General features: G+C 38.3%; 1 protein-coding gene across 1 annotated transcript in view; it reads right to left on the bottom strand.

The window, feature by feature from the left end:
- LOC115219450 overlaps positions 1 to 17827 on the bottom strand; it is a 124954-nt gene extending 107127 nt beyond the window's left edge. The window contains exons 1-4 of the mRNA XM_036509407.1: positions 17792 to 17827; positions 16773 to 16923; positions 12055 to 12162; positions 3213 to 3335 (exon numbers count right to left, since the gene is read on the bottom strand). Coding sequence (XP_036365300.1) covers positions 3213 to 3335; positions 12055 to 12162; positions 16773 to 16923; positions 17792 to 17827 — 418 coding nt within the window. The remainder of the gene's footprint in view (positions 1 to 3212; positions 3336 to 12054; positions 12163 to 16772; positions 16924 to 17791) is intronic.
- Between the last annotated feature and the right edge of the window lie 2552 nt (positions 17828 to 20379).

The following is a 20379-nucleotide window of genomic DNA, read 5'->3' as shown; positions in this document are numbered from 1 at the left end:
CTCTTCTACAGAAAGGGACACAGAAAGAACAAGGAGAGAAAAAAAATGTATATATATATATATATATATAAATGTATATATATATATTTTTTTTTGTTCATGCTGTGAGAGCCCTCCTCACTTTAAGTTTTGTTTTTCTGATTGGTTGTTATTGCTTGGGGTGTTTTCTTTTTGTGAATTGTTGCAGTGGTGCTAGTATTGGTGGAGATGGTTGTAATAGCGGTGGATGTGTTGGTAATCGTAGTACAAGAGAGGTTGGGGTTGCTGTAGGTGTGTTTGTGGATGTTGTGAGCATATTTTCGAGGATTTTGGCGTGCGTTGGCGAGGGAAATGATACTTTATGCTTTTTATATTTCTCTTTCAGGTGGGTTTTCTCCCTCGTTTTCACTTTGTGTTGCAGAGGTATCAGTATCTGTAGAATCAGAGTGCAAGTCTGTATGTATTTGACCTTAAAGGAGATGGAGTGGGGACAGGAGAGGCCGGGCTTCGTTGAAAGGGACACCCTGAGTGTCGGGTGTGCGTTATAATTATTCTTTCTGCTGAGGGTGGTGGTGGTGGTGCATCTGTTACTCGCGTTATTGGTATTGTTGATGTTGTTGTTTTCCTTGGTTTCTTCCAGCATTTGCTGATTTTGTTGTTCTTGTTGATGATGCTGTTGTTTCCAGAGTTGTTGCAGCCTTTATTGTAGTTCACTGATAGTTGACTTGTGGCCTATGGGGACCTGTTATTGACAATAAGTAGGCCCTATTGTTCCCTATCTTCTGTTTAGAAGAGAAAGCTTTCTAGTGGCCAACCCCTCAACCTCCACGTAGGTGGTGCCATGGCCTTCTAACATAAACCGTAAGATGCAGCAATTCTTCTCCAAGAATACCAAAGAGATCTGAGATCTTGTGGATTGTGTCTGGTTTAATGTAGAGGAGTACCTTCACGCTAATCCCAGACCGATTTCCATGACGGGTTCGCTTCACCTCCAGGCGGCTGTTATTCCCTCCCAATACGACGCACGCTAAAATCCACCATAAATTTAACTCAGGTGGAATTCTTGAGATCTTCACTCTCACAGTCCTCCTTCCTAATACGATGGATAGAGAAGATGTCTTTCGCTCCAACAGGGAGCTACGGAGTATTTGACGGCCAGAACTTCAATCTTGAAGAGCAATCAAATACCCACAAATTGCTTGGCTCTCGAGATGTGCTGAATGTCGGATATTATTTCTTTCTCCAATGTACGGACACTGAATTATTGCATGCAAGACGGTTTCGTCGCCCTGCATGCATCTCAAGCAGGCTCGGCTGTTGGATCTTCCATGCCTGAAGAGTTATTCTATAACAGGCAATGTCTCACTGTAGTACTGCTATACCAAAGACTTTTAGAAATTGTCCATGATCTTCAACCCGAAAGATCTGTCAAGGCCTAGATTCAATCCTAAACCATCATCCCTCACACCCTCAACTAGACCCACGCCCCAGAAATCTTGAGGTGTTTTCCCGTTAACGGTTTTGTGCAGCTAATGCAATTCAATGAGTTCCTGGCAATATTCTAGATGCCAAATACTCAACTTTGGTCTTCGTTTGATCCACGACTAGAGTTCTGTTAACAAGAAATGCTGCAGAAAAGCTCGTTCTTATTTTCTCTCCCGTCATTCACATCATCGCTGTGATTTACATATCTCTGTAGGTGATACAGCTTTAAGACTTGGCACCTCATCCTCAAAGATGTCGTCCCAAGACCACCACAGTGTGAATGCCGGCATCAATTGGTTTTTCTGACCATAACAATCAAAAAAGTAAGCGCTTCAATCTGGTCTAGGTTGTCTTAGGACAGGTACGACAGTTAGGCGATAGTACACCACCGAGGCGATATATGCATTTGCTATAATGATAATGATGATTTCAAATTTAGGCACAAGGCCAGCAAGATCGGGGAAGGGAGTAAATAGATTACATCGACCCCAGTGTTTAACTAATACTTAATTTATTGACCACGAAATGATGAAATGGCAAATCGACTTCCACGGAATTTGAACTGAGAACATAAGGTCGAACGAAAATACTGCTTAGTATTTTACTCAGCATATTAATGATTCTACCAGCTCGCCATAATAATAATATTAATAATAATATCAATAATAATATTAATAATAATAATAATAATAATATTAATAATAATGGTAATAATAATGGTAATAATAACGACGACGACAATTTTGCAACAGGGCAGCAAGTTCGGGGTAGGTGATGAGTTGATTTCATCGACCTCAGTACTCAACGACTACTTACTTTATCGACCCTGAAAGGATAAAAGGCAAAGTCGACTTGGGAGTAATTTGAACATGAAAAAGAAGAAGAAGAACAACAACAACAACAACAACATGATCATCTTTATCATCATTAAGATATTCATGTACTGAGTGCATTAGATACGGAGAGGTAACTTAACCTGTGTGGGTGTTTCTTCCACAAATTCTAGGATGTTAGACATGTCTGTTGTTCACATTTACTTCACTCACTTTTCATTAATAATCGCTATATATATAAACGGCAAAATGTCTGCGTGCGTGTCCTTTATACGTATCCACAATTTTTCAGTTAGAGGGCTCGCACTTTCTATGGTCATTCAAAACCGTCCAAGGCTAGTCGAGCACATCTTTACATTTCCCCAGTCACCCTGTAAAACCATTAAAAAATCAATAGAAGTGACTTTTTTGTGAATTTTCTTTCCAAAACCCAATCAAAATGCCCGAAACTTGATACGCCAATTGAATGCCAGCTAGCTGTATGTGATTGGTCGGAGATTTGGACAGTACTCGCGTGTATGTGTGCATGCACGCAGCTGTATATGCATGCACTAGCACTATGACCCAGCGTTGCCAGGTCATAGTGCTAGTTCAACATAACTCAATACTTAGCAAAATAAGTATTTATATACTTATGCTCTTGTAGAGAGTACGACAACTTGAATAACTCAATACATGTATATACAATACATGTATATACAATACCTATATACAATACATGTATATAGGTGAGATAGACATTGTTAAGCTTAGATTATAACAATCAAAATTTTAAGTAAGACATCTCAATATCAAACAGAAAAAAAATTTTTAATGAGTTTATGCACTTGTATCCCACTTAATTAAAGTTAAGAACAGATCATGTGTGTGAGTTGTGGGGAAATAGTTTGATTATTAGTATAGACGTATACTTACTTTGCTGACAGTCGTAACCCCTGTATCCAGATGCACAGCCTCTAGGACATGTGCCATAAATCGGGTTGCAGTTGTCATAACCAGAACATCTACATGTTTTGGTGCAATATTGTCCATACTCGCCTCTCGCGCAGACTGTGAAACAAACGTATTATACCTTTTATTGCGTAAAACAGTAAAGAACTCGTTTCATAATTGAAAAGATGGCAAAAAATCAATGAATGACTGATGACCAAGACAACCATAATAGGAAATCGTTTAACCAACTACGGCGCCTCAATATTTTCGATTGATCTGCTAGTAACAGCGACCAAATCTTCCTCAAACAATACCCTGTTAGACTACAAACAAGAAACATTAAACAATGGAGACCTAAATATCTCTTAAGATGGCCACGGGTGGAATATCTATAACCGTAGATCTTTCTAATCAGTCAGGATTCATCAGAATATAAACAACAGCAGTAGTAGTGGTTGAATAACATGGGACTGCCTTCTCGATCTGAGTTTACCCAAATGCAAATAACATTATCAGCAACAACAAAAGCAATGATATACAAACAAATAAGAAAGCCAAATCTCTCAGCAATCGCTCAACTTGCTAGTACATCGTATCAACGAGGGAACTGACTTGGGCTTCATCTTTACCATAAAGTTTGAGGTCATCCATGAATAACAAGTGGTTGACTATTTGTTGCTGGCTTTTGAATACATACCCAGCTTTTGCTTTCCTGAGAATCAGTGTTAGTGAAATCAAGCACAGTACAAAGATCGATGGAGACAGGCAGTCCTCTTGGAAGATGCCTTTCTGATTTCTACTTTCCCTAAACTTCTTTCGTATGCTGCCAGGTCCGTCCTCCAATTCACCATACTTTTTCCAAGCAATCGCTCAACATTCGATGCAATACCAAATAGGTTCATACATTCCATAATCCAAGAATGTTGGATCATATCGTACGCCTTACTATTGTCGGTCCGTGACATGGCTAAGTTACTTTTCCTCCTCTTACAGTCTCTAAGAACAGTTTTGTCTATCAGGAGTTGATCCTTGGTACCTCTGCACTTACGCTAGCAACCCTTCTGCTCATGTGGCAGGACTCCAAATTTTTTTCCAGATGTTCGTACATTGACTCTGCGAGTATTCCAGTTAATAATTTCCACGTAAGTGGCAAACAAGATATCGGCCAGTAGTTGTGTACCGTATTGCCTTTTTCGAATGTTTTTCAAGCACAGCACTGTCCTACCCAATGTCAACCACTCTGGTGTTACTTGGTCGGCATTTAACAAGGTGTTGATTTGTGCAGCTATTCGTGCATGACATTCACCAAATCATTTGATCCAGTAGCCTTGAACTCCATCTGATTCCGAACTAAAATGACTAGTCCTGTCTGTTTTGGACAGACTACTGTTTGTTTCAGTTCTTGCAACCATAACCATTCAGCATCCTTTTCGTGCTCCTTATCTTTGCTCCAGATGTCACTCGAACATCTTTGACTTTCATTGTTATCTGGTATCAACTTTTCATCTGTACATTCTCCATTTATTCCTTTATAGTCGTGTCGGTCTGCATGGGGAAGACCCATAGAATCAACACATTTTCTCCCTCAGTCACAGCTTCAGGATGATGTTTATACAATTCGTCAGCGGTTTTGATTTTGTAATGCTGACATATTGTCCAGTGTAAATACTGGCCGACTCTGTCATGTCTTGCTTTATATTCTGCAGGTGCTAAGACTCTACACCCTGAGATTAGGTGGTCTATTGTTTCAATCTCATCGTTACAGAATCGGCATTTTGGGTCAGCTCCATTTTTCATCACATTGGCTTGGTAGTTCCGGGTAAAAAACCTTTGGTCTTCAGCAGCCAATATGAAACCTTCACTCTCTGCTTTTAGCCCTGAACTTCGTAACCATTGGTGCGTGTGTTTCTGGTGGACATCAGCTTGTTTGCTACGGGCCACATACTTGCCATGGAAAGGTTTCTGTTCCCATCTGCTAGCTAAATTTTCATGTGCTTTTGTCTTTGCAATTAATTTTATTTAATTACAGCTGTAGTTGGTGCATTTCCTTCACCCTGCTCAATCTGGTGGGTATCTAAGGGATCAGCAGCGAATTTTTTGCTCTCTTTGAGAATAGAGTGAAGTTTTTTAGGCCTTTCATGTTTTTCAACAAGTCTTAGCATCCAATCGTTGGTTGCTTCAAGGTATTTGGCCAGTCCGATTGTGGTCGTTTTGTATGTAAGTTCAAGCTGGATCAAACCTCGACCTCCCTGAGCTCTGGGAAGGTAAAGACGATCCACATCTGCCTTTGGATGGTGCATCTTATTACAAGTCAATAGCTTGCGGATTTTCCTGTCAAATTTTCATTATTATTATTATTATTATTATTATTATTATTATTATTATTATTATTATTATTGAGTGAGAGAGCAGTGCATGCCATCAAAGTGACACTGGGGTAAAATATACGAAGGGTACACCAGGCACATGCATCACAACCATATATGCGTGACATGGTGATCTCATATCAAGATAAACAGCACATGACCTTGCAGGTGGGGCCCAGTTAGAATTTTCTTCAGGTTGAGTAGCCCATCCCGCTCAAAAGGTCCCTGAATAAGGGTTGTTTAAGTATGTTGAAAGAACCACCCATGTTTCCAGAGGTGAATTATTCAAACCCCAAAGAATCCCTCTCAACACATGGCTATGATGCTCCCCAACTACTTCTGCTCGTGATCAGAGATGCACATATCGTCAGCCACTAAGGGACATGCTCAACTGGTTAAGGTCAAACAACTGACAAGCAAATCTGTGGTATTGAGCAGAATATTTGCTGTAGCCCATCTTTTATACCAAGACAAAACAATGTACATGAAAACACTTCCAATCAGTTAAGATCAGAAGCCATGAGAGCAGCTGCCTGGTACTGCATCACGGCATTTATTATTATTATTATTATTATTACTAACATTATTATTATCCTTTTTTTACTATTGTTAATATTTTCTCTGGTCCCACATGAGTTTGACTTTATTATTATCATCATCATCATCATCATCATCACTAATATTATTATTATCTTTTTTTTACTATTGTTAATATTTTCTCTGGTCCTACATGAGTTTTGACTTTATTATCATTATTATTATTATTATTATCATTATCATTATTATTATTATTATTATTATTATTGAGTGAGAGAGCAGTGCATACCATCAAAGTGACACTGGGGTAAAATATACGAAGCCCAGTATACCCAACATCACTACCCGTCTGATAAGGGTACACCAGGCACATGCATCACAACTATATGTGCGCAACATGGTGATCTCATATCAAGATAAACAGCGCATGACCTTGCAGGTGGGGCACAATTAGAATTTTCTACTGGTCGAGTAACCCATCCCGCTCAAAAGGTCTCTGAATAAAGGTTGTTTAAGGATGTTGAACAAAACACCCTTTCTAGTTTTGTTAGCCACTCCGCACTTTCTTTATATCTCGCCGGCTTTTTCTACAGTCTTCCTCCAAATTCTTTACTTTCTTCCGCATCTCAAGTCAGTTCTTAGTGTTGGCGTCCCTCTGTTTCCTCATATAGATGCCTTCTATTTTATTGGAACAGTCTATGCTATTCGAAACCTTTGCATTTATCATCATTTTTTTTATTAATTTGGCTTTTTTTTGTGTCAATTCTTCCATCCGTTTCATATTCTTCCTGTTTTACCCTTTCATTACCGCTCTCTGCTACCGTTGTTTCACTCTCCTTCTGCTAATTTATTATTATGTTTCTCTGAATTTCTTCAATCTCTACTGCCATAACCCAGTCGTCCCCACATATTACTCTTATTTAGTCTATCAGTCACAGGGCGGATGCTTCAAAGCCTCCTTTCTTCATCCCATATTCTCTTCATTTGATTCATGAAGCCTCTTTTATTTGGCTCACTTCTCAGCCAGTATTCGATTACTATTTAGTTTACTTCTTTTCCCCCATTTCATTCTTTTTACTTTGCACTTTTGACTGCGACTTTGGTCCTGACCAATAGCTTGATGACAATCTGCCGGAACTTGACCAGATACTCCCTGCCTGCCGAGCGCGACATCTTTACCGTTTACAGTTCCAGTCCTGTTAGTGCAGTTGTGGTTATTATTTAATTTTGACATCACTCATTTAGAGGTACCATTTGTAAGATTGTGCAACCACCAGTATTTTTATTGTGACACCATCACTAGGTGAGTTGCTAATCAAGGCTCCGATAGTCCACATCTACCCTCGTGTACAATGTTTAGTGTCATTCTTGTTCATTCCAATGTTTTATATTTTTATATTTGACATTTTCACTCCTGGGAATTTTTGTTAAGGCGGCTAGCTGGTAGAGTCGTTAGCACGTTGGACGAAATGCTTAATAGTATTTCACCCATCGTTACATTCTGAGTTCAAATTCCGTCGAGATCGACTTTGCCTTTCCTGCTTTCAGGGTTGATAAATTAAGAACCAGCGGAACACTGGGGTCGATGTATTCGACTAGTCCCCTCCCCAAAACTTCAGGCCTTGTGCCTTTACTAGAAAAGATAATTGTTGTTGTTGTTTTTGTTATCTCAACTGAATCACAAGTGTCGAATCGTTGGCGACTAAACCAGCAACTCCACAGAACCTGCTCTGTGGAGAGTGTATTTTTCTTTCTATTTGCTAACCCTTCAGGATGAAATACAAGGCCTGTTGAAGAGTAGATGAACTCAGGGGAGTCAGCGGTCACCTACACAGCAACTTTTCATTAGTTGTGCATCCGATTAGATCATTACCGCTCAGAGTACTGGGTTGGTGTACAATGCAAGATTGCTTACTTAAACTTTTAAAGGGTAGAGAGGCCCCGATGATTTTTTTGATACAAACCCTCTAGAGAAAGTGTCTCGAATGAAAATACTGCTGGTTGTTAAATCACTTTCCTTTGTATGAGAGTAATGGATAAAAGTATTAATACAAACAACAGCGTAAATGTGGACGAAACTTCAGGTGACGGGCTCTTGCCTTGTGGGTGAGTAGCACAGGCCCGGTCGTCATTATATGGTTGCCAAGACAAAATGGTCTAAGGTGATGAAAATAGCTGCCATAGAATGTTATTTTAGAATGATATTTCAGAGAGAGTCTACATGACCAAGCAAGGATAATAAGGAAGAAAGAATGGTTAACAGCATTAGAGTTTGATGAGATTAAGAAGACGGAGACGATTGAAAACACTGTGAGTGAAGTTGTATTGTTACAGAAAATGTTGACGAGTTGTATTGAATGAAGTTGCTCTGGAGAATGGTGCTGGCTTAAGTTTTGAGAATATCGAAGGATTGAGCGACGAGGATACAGTAATGATTGAAGATATCACTAGTATCATTCAGAAAAATTTGAACATAGAAGTAAATGAATTCAAGAAAGTGGTATAATTTTGCTCAGCGGGTTGACTCGGAAGATGAATAAAATACTGAAAGTAACTAAGAAAGATAATATAAATGCTACAGATAGATTGGTTAAAACTAGTATCATCTATATAAGAAGAAAAGTAGCCCTCGAACCAAATCGTAAGAGAGGAAATGAGACAAAAGAGCCTTGGAAGAAAAGAAGGATAATGTAGTCAATGAATGAATCACAAAAGCATATCAACACTCTGAAAAGAAAGAAACAAGGTGAAATCAAAACGGAGAAATATCAAAACTAGAACGTAGGTTTAGTATCACGAAAAAGGGATTGAATATAGCCCTGCAGAGCTACAAAAATCAAGGGATCTGACCACAGAATTTAACAACATAAAATCAATATATTGTTCCAGCCGGATCAGAAAATGGTTTATCAGCAGATGGAGAGGTTAGCAGCAATGAGAAACCGGACGCTGAAGAAAGTAGGAGTTTTTAGAGTAACATCTGAGATAATGGAAGAAATCATCAGAAAGATGCTTGAAGGAATTAAGATCCGAGAAAATTTAAATGGAACAGAGCAGTATACGAATATCAACTGAAATGGTGACCGAGAAGACAACAATGATCTCAAACTGGAAGTGTCCTGGCCCGGATGGGGTTCAAAGGTAATGGCTGGAAAATTTCCCAGAATTATACAAAAGAATAGATATGCAAATGGATAAAATGATCAACAACAAGGTATAAATCCCAAAATGCAATTCCACAGGGAAAGCAGCTCTTTACCAAAAAGGACTCCAGTAAATGTAATGCAGTGGAAAATTACCGGCCATTCTCCTACTTACTACTGATTTGGAATTTGATGTCAGGAATGTAACTAACTGTGCGTATGACATGCTGAAAATAACTGACAAGCTGCCAGTGGAACAGCAGAGATGCACATAGGCATTGATATGTAGTACCCAGGAACAAACCCTGAGAAATAATTACTCCAAGGTCCAAATAGACAAGAACAGTGAATCGCTCCTTTGTGGGTTTATGGCATCAAAAAAACGAAATAATCTCACATATTGTGAGTGAATTTAGCAAACTGATACAAAAGGAATACAAAAAGAGGCACGATAACAGGGCTAAGTTTGTTCACTAGAGATTGCATGAGAAGTATGGTCTTGAAAGAACACAGACAAAGCCTGCTAAAATATAGTAGGCTACTATAGAACAACACACAGAAAATACTAAAGACAGTGAATAGAGAGCAGGTGGTCAAATGTGGAAATAGGAGGAAAAGACGAAAATGATATTCAAAGAGAGCATTATAAACAGATTGAAAAAAAAATCTGCATGGTCAGTATTTGAAAGCCACTGAAGATGTACGTGAAACAAAAATCTGGGCTTCATTAAAAACAAAAGGGCATTTAAAAAAAGAAACAGAATGCCTTGTTAAAGCAGCTGAAGATAAAGCAATAAAAACAAATAATTTGAAAAAATATGTGTATGGGGAGGTGTCAGCAAAATGTAAAGTGTGAGGTATTTGAGATAAAACAATGGTGCACATTGTTGCAGAATATCCCAGGTTGGCTCATACAGAATATACGAAATGGAGACATGACCAAGTATTGCAAGTTTTTCACTGGGCGCTTCATCAGAAATGGGGATTTGAAGCTCAAAGTACTTGGTATCACCATTGGGTTGAGAGGGTGCTTGAGTCGGAGAAAGCAAGATTTTATGGGATTTTCCCATTCAAACAGATAAGAAGCTAGGAAATAATAAACCAGATATAATAATAATAGACAAGGAAAGGCGAAGTTGCTTACTAATTGATCCATCGTGTCCGTTCGATTCCAGGATTGTTAAGAAAGAAGAAAAACATTTTAAAATCCAATCCTTTAAAATTTGAAATTGCGAGAATTTGGAGCATGAAATATGTAAAGGTTGTGTCTGCAATAATTGGTGCATTAGGATCTGGGAGTAAGGATATAGATGAATGGTTGGAAGAGATTGGAATAGAATGTCCTGAAGAGCTTCCACAGAGAGTTTGCCTCTTATGGACAGGAAAGATTATCAGAAGGGTTTTCAGCACTTGAAAGATTAACGAAAGCTTGAGGATATATAAAGTTACTGGTAGTAACCTATTACCCACATAAATTCTAGCAAGAATAAGAACGAACCTGAGTCAAATAATATCTTTTATTGTTACAGGAACAACAAAAGAGTCGATTTCGCAAGGACAAATTAGAAAGCGAAACAAAAAAATATACTTCAAAAGAAAATCCTAAAGAGAGTAGGTTGACAGGGTAATTTTCAGTCAAATGAGGAAAAGAATTACACTAGGCCAATCACAGAAGGCCAGATAAATTCCGTCAGGTGAAGTCCTAACATAAAATTCGTCCATAAGTGATTTGAACTAAATATATTCACTTTGAAATTACTTCATAATTCCAATGGTATAATCAGTTGTTTCATACTCACATGCTTGACAGGTTATACCCCGATATCCAACAGCACATCCATACTTACAAGTACCATATTGTTTGTTGCATACGTTGTAACGACAATGACAGGTGTCCTTACAGTCATATCCATATGTGCCTCTAGGGCATACTGAAAAAAAACCCAGAAGAAACACGTTTTAACTTACGAATTTATTGTTGCCTTTTAAATATCAGTAACATAATATTACTGGTATCATAGTTGACACCAACTGAAGACAGAAACATATTCTTTTGCAAATTTCACAGAGTTTTCCTGAAGCTTCCAGATGGTTTGTTTCATTCACAAGGCTTGAATCAAACCAGGACTTTCACAGAAGATATTTGCCAAACTTTTTTTGCATCGAAATCAAACCTTAAACAAGCTAAACTAGCTTCTTAGTAAATCAACCAACCCAAAACTTTGTAAAGTCAAAAACTTTAACCAACAGAAATCTAAAAATGTATAAGACAGACGACTATTTCAAGCAATTAGTTAGATGTCTTCAGGCACACAATCTTCTGCCATCTCCCTCCTTAGTACACACTGTGCGACTCTTGCATACTTTGTTATCTTCCCTGTTAGCACACGTTCTTCGCCCATGTTAGTATACTATGCAGTCAACGTTGACAATACATGTTATTACTTCCCTTGTCATCACAAGTTGCCGTTCCCTGTGATGTACCCCTTGCTGTACCCCTTGTTAGTATACATTGTTATGTTGTTAGCTTAGGCTGTTGTTTCTCTAGTTTGTATATCCTGTTGTCTCCCTTCTTTTTATATTTTGTTGAAAAAGCAAGTACATTGTTAGTACACTGTTCCATGTCACACACAGTACTGTCACCCTTGTTGGTAATCTTTGCTATATCTTGTATTAGCATCTCAGAATACATAACTAAAAAGAGCAACAATTGCAATACACAATGACAACAGAAAGCAAACGTTATTTTACCTATTTTACAAGTGCCATCCTTGTAACCAGCTGGACATCCATAGGGGCATTTTCCATTGACTCTGTCACAATTCCAACGAAAAGGACAGGTGCATCTCTCTTTACAGCCAGAACCATACGATCCCTCAGGACACCCTGAAAAGAACAATTTCTTTTAATATCCACCAGATTTGACGTTACACAGACTCTGTTAAAGTTTAAAATATCAGATACACTTTACCAACTACATGAATTAAGAATTAGAAGAGACAAGTTAAAAGCTACCGAAAGAATTATGTGAAGGATTTCCTTACGATGCCATTTATCAAATGCTGTTTCTGTTTTTGCGGAGTTCACTTTAAAATCAGATACGATGAGCATATCTATAATAGTTGATCGAAAGAGTAAGTGCAAGTCACAGATCTATTACACTTGATATACGAAGCCTTCACCACTTGGTGGGCCTTCGCACTAATACATCCTGAATATGAATTATTGTCAGTTGGGACATGTGTTTCTTTTTTTGCCCAGTCTATTTTTGTATGCTTGTCGGTTCAAGTGATGAACTCCTCGAGGACAAATGTGAAATCTAGGGAGCGTTTAAGGTGGTTCTTGGAGTTGTTTGGCCCCAAAACAATGACCACCCAGATTATTTTCAGAGAATGTATACAGTATCTGAATAGCTAAATTGTCTTATTTATTCTTTCTTTGTATATGAGGGTAGTGTGTGATTTGAGGAAAATTTGGCTACTATTTCTTGCAGGTCAGGATTGTGTGTGTGTGTTTCCCTGGACGGATATTCTCTTCAGAGTAGTGTTGAAATTGTTGTTGCTTTGACCACTGTTAGCCTTGATCAGATATCTAAGGTATTCCGTCATTCACTGTTAGTTTTAAGTGTAAAATATCTTTTTAAGATGGAGAATGCAATTTGAATGGCATTTGGCTGCTATTTTTAACAAATCAATCAATCCTACAAAATTTCTTTCGTGGTCCTTTGGTGTTGTAGCAGTGTTGGGCTGTGTAACAGATATGTTTGAAGGAGTATGAGAGATTGATATTGCAGTAGTTGTGAAGGCGTTGTGTATGCAAATGTTTGCTAATGGAGTTATAGAGATTGTAAGGGTTAGATTTTGCTGTACCAACATAATTTGTTCTTCGTTAGCTTTGGAGTGATTTCATTTTTAGGACTAACTTAGAATGAGGAATGAAAGTAACATATGATAGTGATGCATATCTGTTATTGGAAGTTATGTGCAGTTTAAGATTAAAAGGAATGGGTAGAGTTTGGATCTTTGTGGTAACTATACTGAATTTCTCTTATATTTCATGGCTTAAATATTTTTAAAATCTTTACTCTTATCTAAACATATATTTTGAGTAACTACTATACCAATAGTTGCCCCTGTTAAGTACTACTCAACAAAATCGCATATGTCTGCTTATAAACTGTCCGCTCTACAAGTCAGACACTCAGACTTCAGAAATCCGATCCTTTTCTTCCAAAGACTTGGCGGATTAAACTATCTTCTAATCTCTGTCATTAACTCTTTGTTGATTAATCCATTATCTCCAATTTGACAGAGAAATTAGGAGAGGTATTTTATTTCTTCGGAAACTGACCTTCTCTGATGTCTAAATTTACTTTTCTTTACTATATATGAACTTCTCTATTTTACGAATTTTAATAATCTTGTAATAATACCCAAACTGGGCGTTGCAATACAATGATTTACCTCGAGGTGTAATTAGATGTGCCACGACAATAATACAATATTTTAAAGCAGAAAAGACAAAATAATGTACTTAATATAAAGTACTTCCTTTATTTACTAGCATTACATGTAAAAAAAAATAGATTGAAGAAGAAATAAGGTATGTATAAATCTCATAAAGATGTGTTAAGTAGCTGTTTTTGTTTCGATTCTGTTTGAAAATTTAATTAAATATGACTAGATTTAATACATGCACATCTTCATCATTTTAAACTTTGTGTATCGTATCTCCCACTAAAAGCCGATTTTTTCAAGAAGGAAAAAAAATATTGGATTAGTTCTATATTCTTGACGCCAAAAGGATGAAAGGAAAAATTGGTTTAATCGACTGATACTGATATCTCCCAAATTTTTCGAAGTATGAAATCTACAGCTGAAAATGAATCTTTAATGTCTTCATAGTCGTATTTGCACTTTAAGATTGAGTGAGAATATAAATTCCAACAGCTATAGTATTCTTGTAAGAAAATAGGTACGTTTATCTTTAATAAATTCAAACATTGAAATATATTGATAAAAATATCAATATCCGTTTCTCATTCATAACTAAATCTATTTACTTAATAAGGAAGTCAGTACCAAACAGATCCCTCTGGTTTAATTTGTTTATATTTCCTAGTTGTACAAGAAAGTAACTTGAATCTACTACCTCGTCGAACAGCCATTTAATCAATAGCACACAAAACCGTTAAATCTCATAAAATTTGACGTGATGTTAAACATATTGACACACAACAGCGAATTGGTCACTAACTCAGCATTGCAGTGGATCTATGTCAAGAACCATTTTACAGCTGCGTGACGAAAATTTTGATACCTCATGAAATAAATTTAGATTTATAATGAATTTGTTGATTTCTTTTTGTTTCCTTTTGATGAGACATAGAAAAAAGATACTAAATTGAAAGAATTGTTGCAGTGTATTGCAAATCCTTGCAGTATTTAGCTTTGGCCATTTACGTCTGAAGTTAACTCTTCATTAGGATCTGAAGTTAACTGACATTAACTCCACTTTTCATCCTTCCAGAATTAATAATATTAAAGAAAATTTACCAATACCGGAATTGGTTTAATCGACTGATACTGATATCTCCCAAATTTTTCGAAGTATGAAACCTACGGCTGAAAATGAATCTTTAATGTCTTCATAGTCGTGTTTGCACTTTAAGATTGAGTGAGAATATAAATTCCAACAGCTATAGTATTCTTGTAAGAAAAAACCCAGGTATTATTAACTTTGAAGCATATTCTACAAAATGTTAACGTAGTAGTAGTAGTAGTAGTAGTAGTAGCAGTAGCAGTAGCAGCAGCAGCAGCAGCAGCAGCAGGAGGAATTCAAAAACTGGTGGAAGATACGGGGTAATTTATACTCAGAGCAGAGACGATCCGGAATGCGACAGAGTGGTTTCTTCTAAAGGCAGCCAAGGGGTAGGTCATGATGTTGAAATGTTAACGTAGTAGTAGTAGTAGTAGTAAGTATAATTTTTATGGCCGCCCTACTAGGGAGACACGGTAACTCGAAGCTCAGTAAGTTGTAGTAGTGTTCATAATTTTTTCGGAATTCTAAGTCACGGTTCTTTCGTTTTTTTTATCACCACCTTGTTTGTGACATTGCCTGGACTGCGCTAATAGTATTTTTACTTAGAAATGCATTCTGTTTTGCAGGGGATGCGCATTAATTTTTTTTTTTGGGGGCCAACTAATGGAGAAGACAAATATTTTCTTATTTTCCATATATATTGAAACATGGCCGATAAAGAAGTCATTATAATGTTCGAAGACGGGATGTGTTCCTTGTCGGAGAAAAAAGTGAATACTGGCATACCATTGACTACAGTATGTGACCACCATGCCAGCGAAAAAGAAAACCGTGTTGAATACATCTTCGTCTCTAAACAATGCTGAAATAGTGAAGTAGCAATTAAAGAAAACATACGAAGACGACGGCGACGATGACGACAACAACAACGTCAACAGCAATACCGATGATAACGAAGTGAAAGTTAAAGAAGGAAAGATAAACAGAGAAAATTTTAAAGGAAACGTGAACATCACTACCGCCATAGACGCCACAACAGTCTCCGCTGCAGCCGCTAAAGCAGCAAGGGATCCTGGAATTAGGATTTTTTTTATTTTATTTATTTTTTTTGTAAATGCTACGAGAAATCTTGAAGATTTCCCCATCGACGAAGAAGAATTGAAATTGGCCCAAAAAATCTTTCAAAGAAATGGAGGAAAAGTTTCCCAAAACTCTCCACTCGACGTGATCGGAAACATCTTAAGATACTCGGTTACATACTGCTGCATTGGAGTAAAATCGCTCCGAATGAAAAATGCTTCTGAAAGCCAAATCCAGAAATGCTTTGAATGCGCGTGACAATAGAAGACCCACATCATCCGAGGAAAGAAATTTGGGACGATTGAAGCTATTGCAGCTAACACCTTGCTAAAGCTGTGGTGATGAACGTGAAATATCGCCAGAAATATCCATCGCCAGATGGTTAGTGGCCGCCGTCTTGGCAAGAATAGAGGAAGACAACGTGACTATCTTGGAGATAAAGAAAATACCTCAACAAAACTGGTCATGTATAGGTATGAAACTAACATTACAATGTATGCAAACCTATATCGAAGAGCTACCTAACCTAATAGGCCTCCCGGATGGTACTCACCTGTCAGTGTTAATGGAGGGTAGAAAACCAAGATGCCATATATGTGAACCATTTAAAGGCTTTCTGCCCTCAAGCAAGGAAAACAAAACTCCCACTGCTACCAACATCACAAACACAAAATCATGGAGAAACGTGCTCAAGATTCCTTCGCCCACACCAATACAAAGAAGTCTACTCCCGGCTACCACGGAAATCAAGCTTCACCTGGATGTCCTGCCTCCCAAACCAACATCAACAGCAATGATATGGAGAGAGAAGAGCAGACCGAATAATGTATCACTGTGACAAAGAGGAAGAGACGAAAGGGGAGGAAAGTACTTACACTTGCTCAAGAACACAGCAAGACGAAAGTCAAACACCACTACTGCAACCCAATTCGCAACCACTCCAACAAAAATAACAACGACAACTTTTACAAAAACAGGAGCATCTTCAACAATAACTTGAAAACATAGAAACAGCCAATAATGAAACTGCAAAAACAAGAAAATACTTTCAATTTTAGGTGAAATGTATCCATCAATTTCACTTTGTGAACAAATGCAACAGTGAATTGATGGATTTTGTAAATGAAAATAAAATCAAAACTACGACACAGGGAAAGGAATTTAAGGATTTCATCTTCAAACTCCGAAGGACAGATTATTAGTTAAAATGTCCTCAGACTTTTAAAAACACTCAGCGAAAAATTCCTAATTAGTGTGGGATTTAAAAAAATCAATTGACAAAAGGCTTTTGGGAGGGCCTTTTAAAAAACATTTGCCAATAGAGAGGCCCGAAACTTCCGGGATTCGCGAAAATCAAGGTGAGCGATTTCTTTTTCTTTCTGCAACTAGCACGACTATGATGAGAGTTGGGGCGTGAATGTGCGTGGCTTGGGATCAGCTTGGAAGCAAGGACACTTACTCAACGATCTCAGGTTTCTTGATTTAGATGTGGTTACCATTAGTGAAACAGTTGGGATGTACAGAGCGACAAATCTAAAAACACTACCTTCGCTATTGCTTACATCTAGGGCCATCAACTTACCATCCGGGCCCAGGAGGATCTGCTGTACCTCGAAATGCAGGCCTTTGCTAAACAGCACTGCCGCTCCTTTTCCCATTCCAAGCCGAAAGATGCGTAAATCTTAAAATTGTCGAAAATAGGTGTTAGATCGCTGCGTCAGAAGTCCTGGTTTCGCTGACGGCCGTCACATCCGTAGTTAGTAACCTGAGGTCGTTGAGCAGATAACCTTGCTTCCAGAGCGACCACAAATCATGAACATTTGTACAACTCACTCTTAAGCCCACCATGATGATCGGAAAGAGGTTGAAGAAAAACTTAGGCCTACATACTCACCAAGTACCACTGAAGGTCAGGTGGTTCAAATTCCATATCTTAGGGTTCCTTTGGAAACCCCGTTAAAGGCCTACTCATGGCTTTTACATTAGGAGTTGCCAATCAGTAGATTTTACATTAGGAGTTCCCTAATGCTTTTAGATGTTTCCACAGTCATACGCACTATCATTAATGTTTCTGTCACTAGAACGGTGGTGGCGCCGATGATCTTACCCTCTCACCCTCTCTCTCTATCTCTCTCTCTCTCTCTCTCTCTCTCTCTCTCTCTCTCTCTCTCATTCCCTCTCTCTCTCTCTTTTATATATATATATATATATATATATATATATATATATATATATATCAAGATATATAGGGAGAGTTTATGAAAAAAACAAAAGACGAAGACAGGTGGTGTACAAAACAAACAGATGTATTAGTATAACGCTCAGGAATAGAAAAAATCCTTTACGTTTCGAGCCTACGCTCTTCTACAGAAAGGGACACAGCAAAAAAACAAGGAGTGAAAAAAAATGTGTATATATATATATATATAAACGGATGTATATATATATATTTCTTTTCTTTGTGCTGTGAGAGCCCTCCTCACTAGCACTAAGTTTTGTGTTTGTGATTGGTTGTTATTGCTTGGGGTGTTTTCTTTTTGTGAATTGATGCAGTGGTGCTAGTATTGGTGGAGATGGTTGTAATAGCAGTGGATGTGTTGGTTATCGTAGTACAAGAGAGGTTGGCGTTACTCTAGGTGTGTTTGTGGATGTTTTGAGCATATTTTCAAGGATTTTTGTGTGCGTTGGCAAGGGGAATGATACTTTATGCTTTTTATGTTTCTTTTTCAGGTGGGGTTTCTCCCTCGTTTTCACTTTGTGTTGCAGAGGTATCAGTATCTGTAGAATCAGAGTGCAAGTCTGTATGTATTTGACCTTAAAGGAGATGGAATGGGGACAGGAGAGGCCGGGATTCGTTGAAAGGGACACCCTGAGTGTCGGGTGTATGTTATAATTATTCTTTCTGCTGAGGGTGGTGGTGGTGGTGCATCTGTTACTCGCGTTATTGGTATTGTTGATGTTGTTGTATTCCTTGGTTTCTTCCAGCATTTGCAGACTTTGTTGTTCTTGTTGATGATGCTGTTGTTTCCAGAGTTGTTGCAGCCTTTATTGTTGTTCACTGATAGCTGACTTGTGGCCTACCGGGACATGTTATTGACAATAAGTAGGCCCTATTGTTCCCTATCTTCTGTTTAGAAGAGAAAGCTTTCTAGTGGCCAACCCCTCAACCTCCACGTAGGTGGTGCCATGGCCTTCTAACATCAACTGTAAGATGCAGCAATTCTTATTCCAAGAATACCAAAGAGATCTGGGATCTTGTGGATTGTGTCTGGTTTAATGTAGAGTAGTACCTTCACACTAATCCCAGACCAATTTCCATGACGGGTTCGCTTCACCTCCAGGCGGCTGTTATTCCCTCCCAATACGACGCACGCTAAAATCCACCATAAATTTAACTCAGGTGGAATTCTTGAGATCTTCACTCTCACAGTCCTCCTTCCTAATACGATGGATAGAGAAGATGTTTTTCGCTCCGACAGGGACCACAGAGTATTTGACGGCCAGAACTTCAATCTTGAAGAGCAATCAAATACCCACAAATTGCTTGGCTCTCGAGATGTGCTGAATGTCAGATATTATTTCTTTCTCCAATGTACGGACACTGAATTATTGCATGCAAGACGGTTTCGTCGCCCTGCATGCATCTCAAGCAGGCTCGGCTGTTGGATCTTCCATGCCTGAAGAGTTATTCTCTAACAGGCAATGTCTCACTGTAGTACTGCTATACCAAAGACTTTTAGAAAGTGTTCATGATCTTCGACCCGAAGATCTTCTGTCAAGGCCTAGATTCAATCCTAAACCATCATCGCTCACACCCTCAACTAGCCCAACGCCCCAGAAATCTTGAGGTGTTTTCCCGGTAACGGTTTTGTGCAGCTAATGCAATTCAATGAGTTCCTGGCAATATTCTAGATGCCAAATACTCAACTTTGGTCTTCGTTTGATCCACGACTAGAGTTCTGTCAACAAGAAATGCTGCAGAAAAGCCCCTTCTTATTTTCCCTGCCGTCGTTCACATCATCGCTGTGATTTACATATCTCTGTAGGTGATACAGCTTTAAGACTTGGCACCTCATCCTCAATGATGTCATCCCAAGACCACCACAGTGTGAATGCCGGCATCAATTGATTTTTCTGACCATAACAATCAAAAAAGTAAGCGCTCCTATCTGGTCTAGGTTGTCTTAGGACAGGTACGACAGTTTGGCGATAGTACACCACCGAGGTGATATATGCATTTGCTATAATGATAATGATTATTTCAAATTTAGGCACAAGGCCAGCAAGATCGGGGAAGGGAGTAAATAGATTACATCGATCCCAGTGTTCAACTGATACTTAATTTATTGACCACGAAATGATGAAATGGCAAATCGACTTCGACGGAATTTGAACTCAGAACATAAGGTCGAACGAAAATGCTGCTTAGTATTTTACTCGGCATACTAATGATTCTACCAACTCACCATAATAATAATAATA

Source organism: Octopus sinensis, linkage group LG14, assembly GCF_006345805.1.
Source record: "Octopus sinensis linkage group LG14, ASM634580v1, whole genome shotgun sequence".
NCBI classification, from domain to species: Eukaryota; Metazoa; Mollusca; class Cephalopoda; order Octopoda; family Octopodidae; genus Octopus; species Octopus sinensis.
The sequence above is the reverse complement of the archived record's forward strand: the minus strand, read 5'-3'. Positions and strand labels throughout refer to the sequence as shown.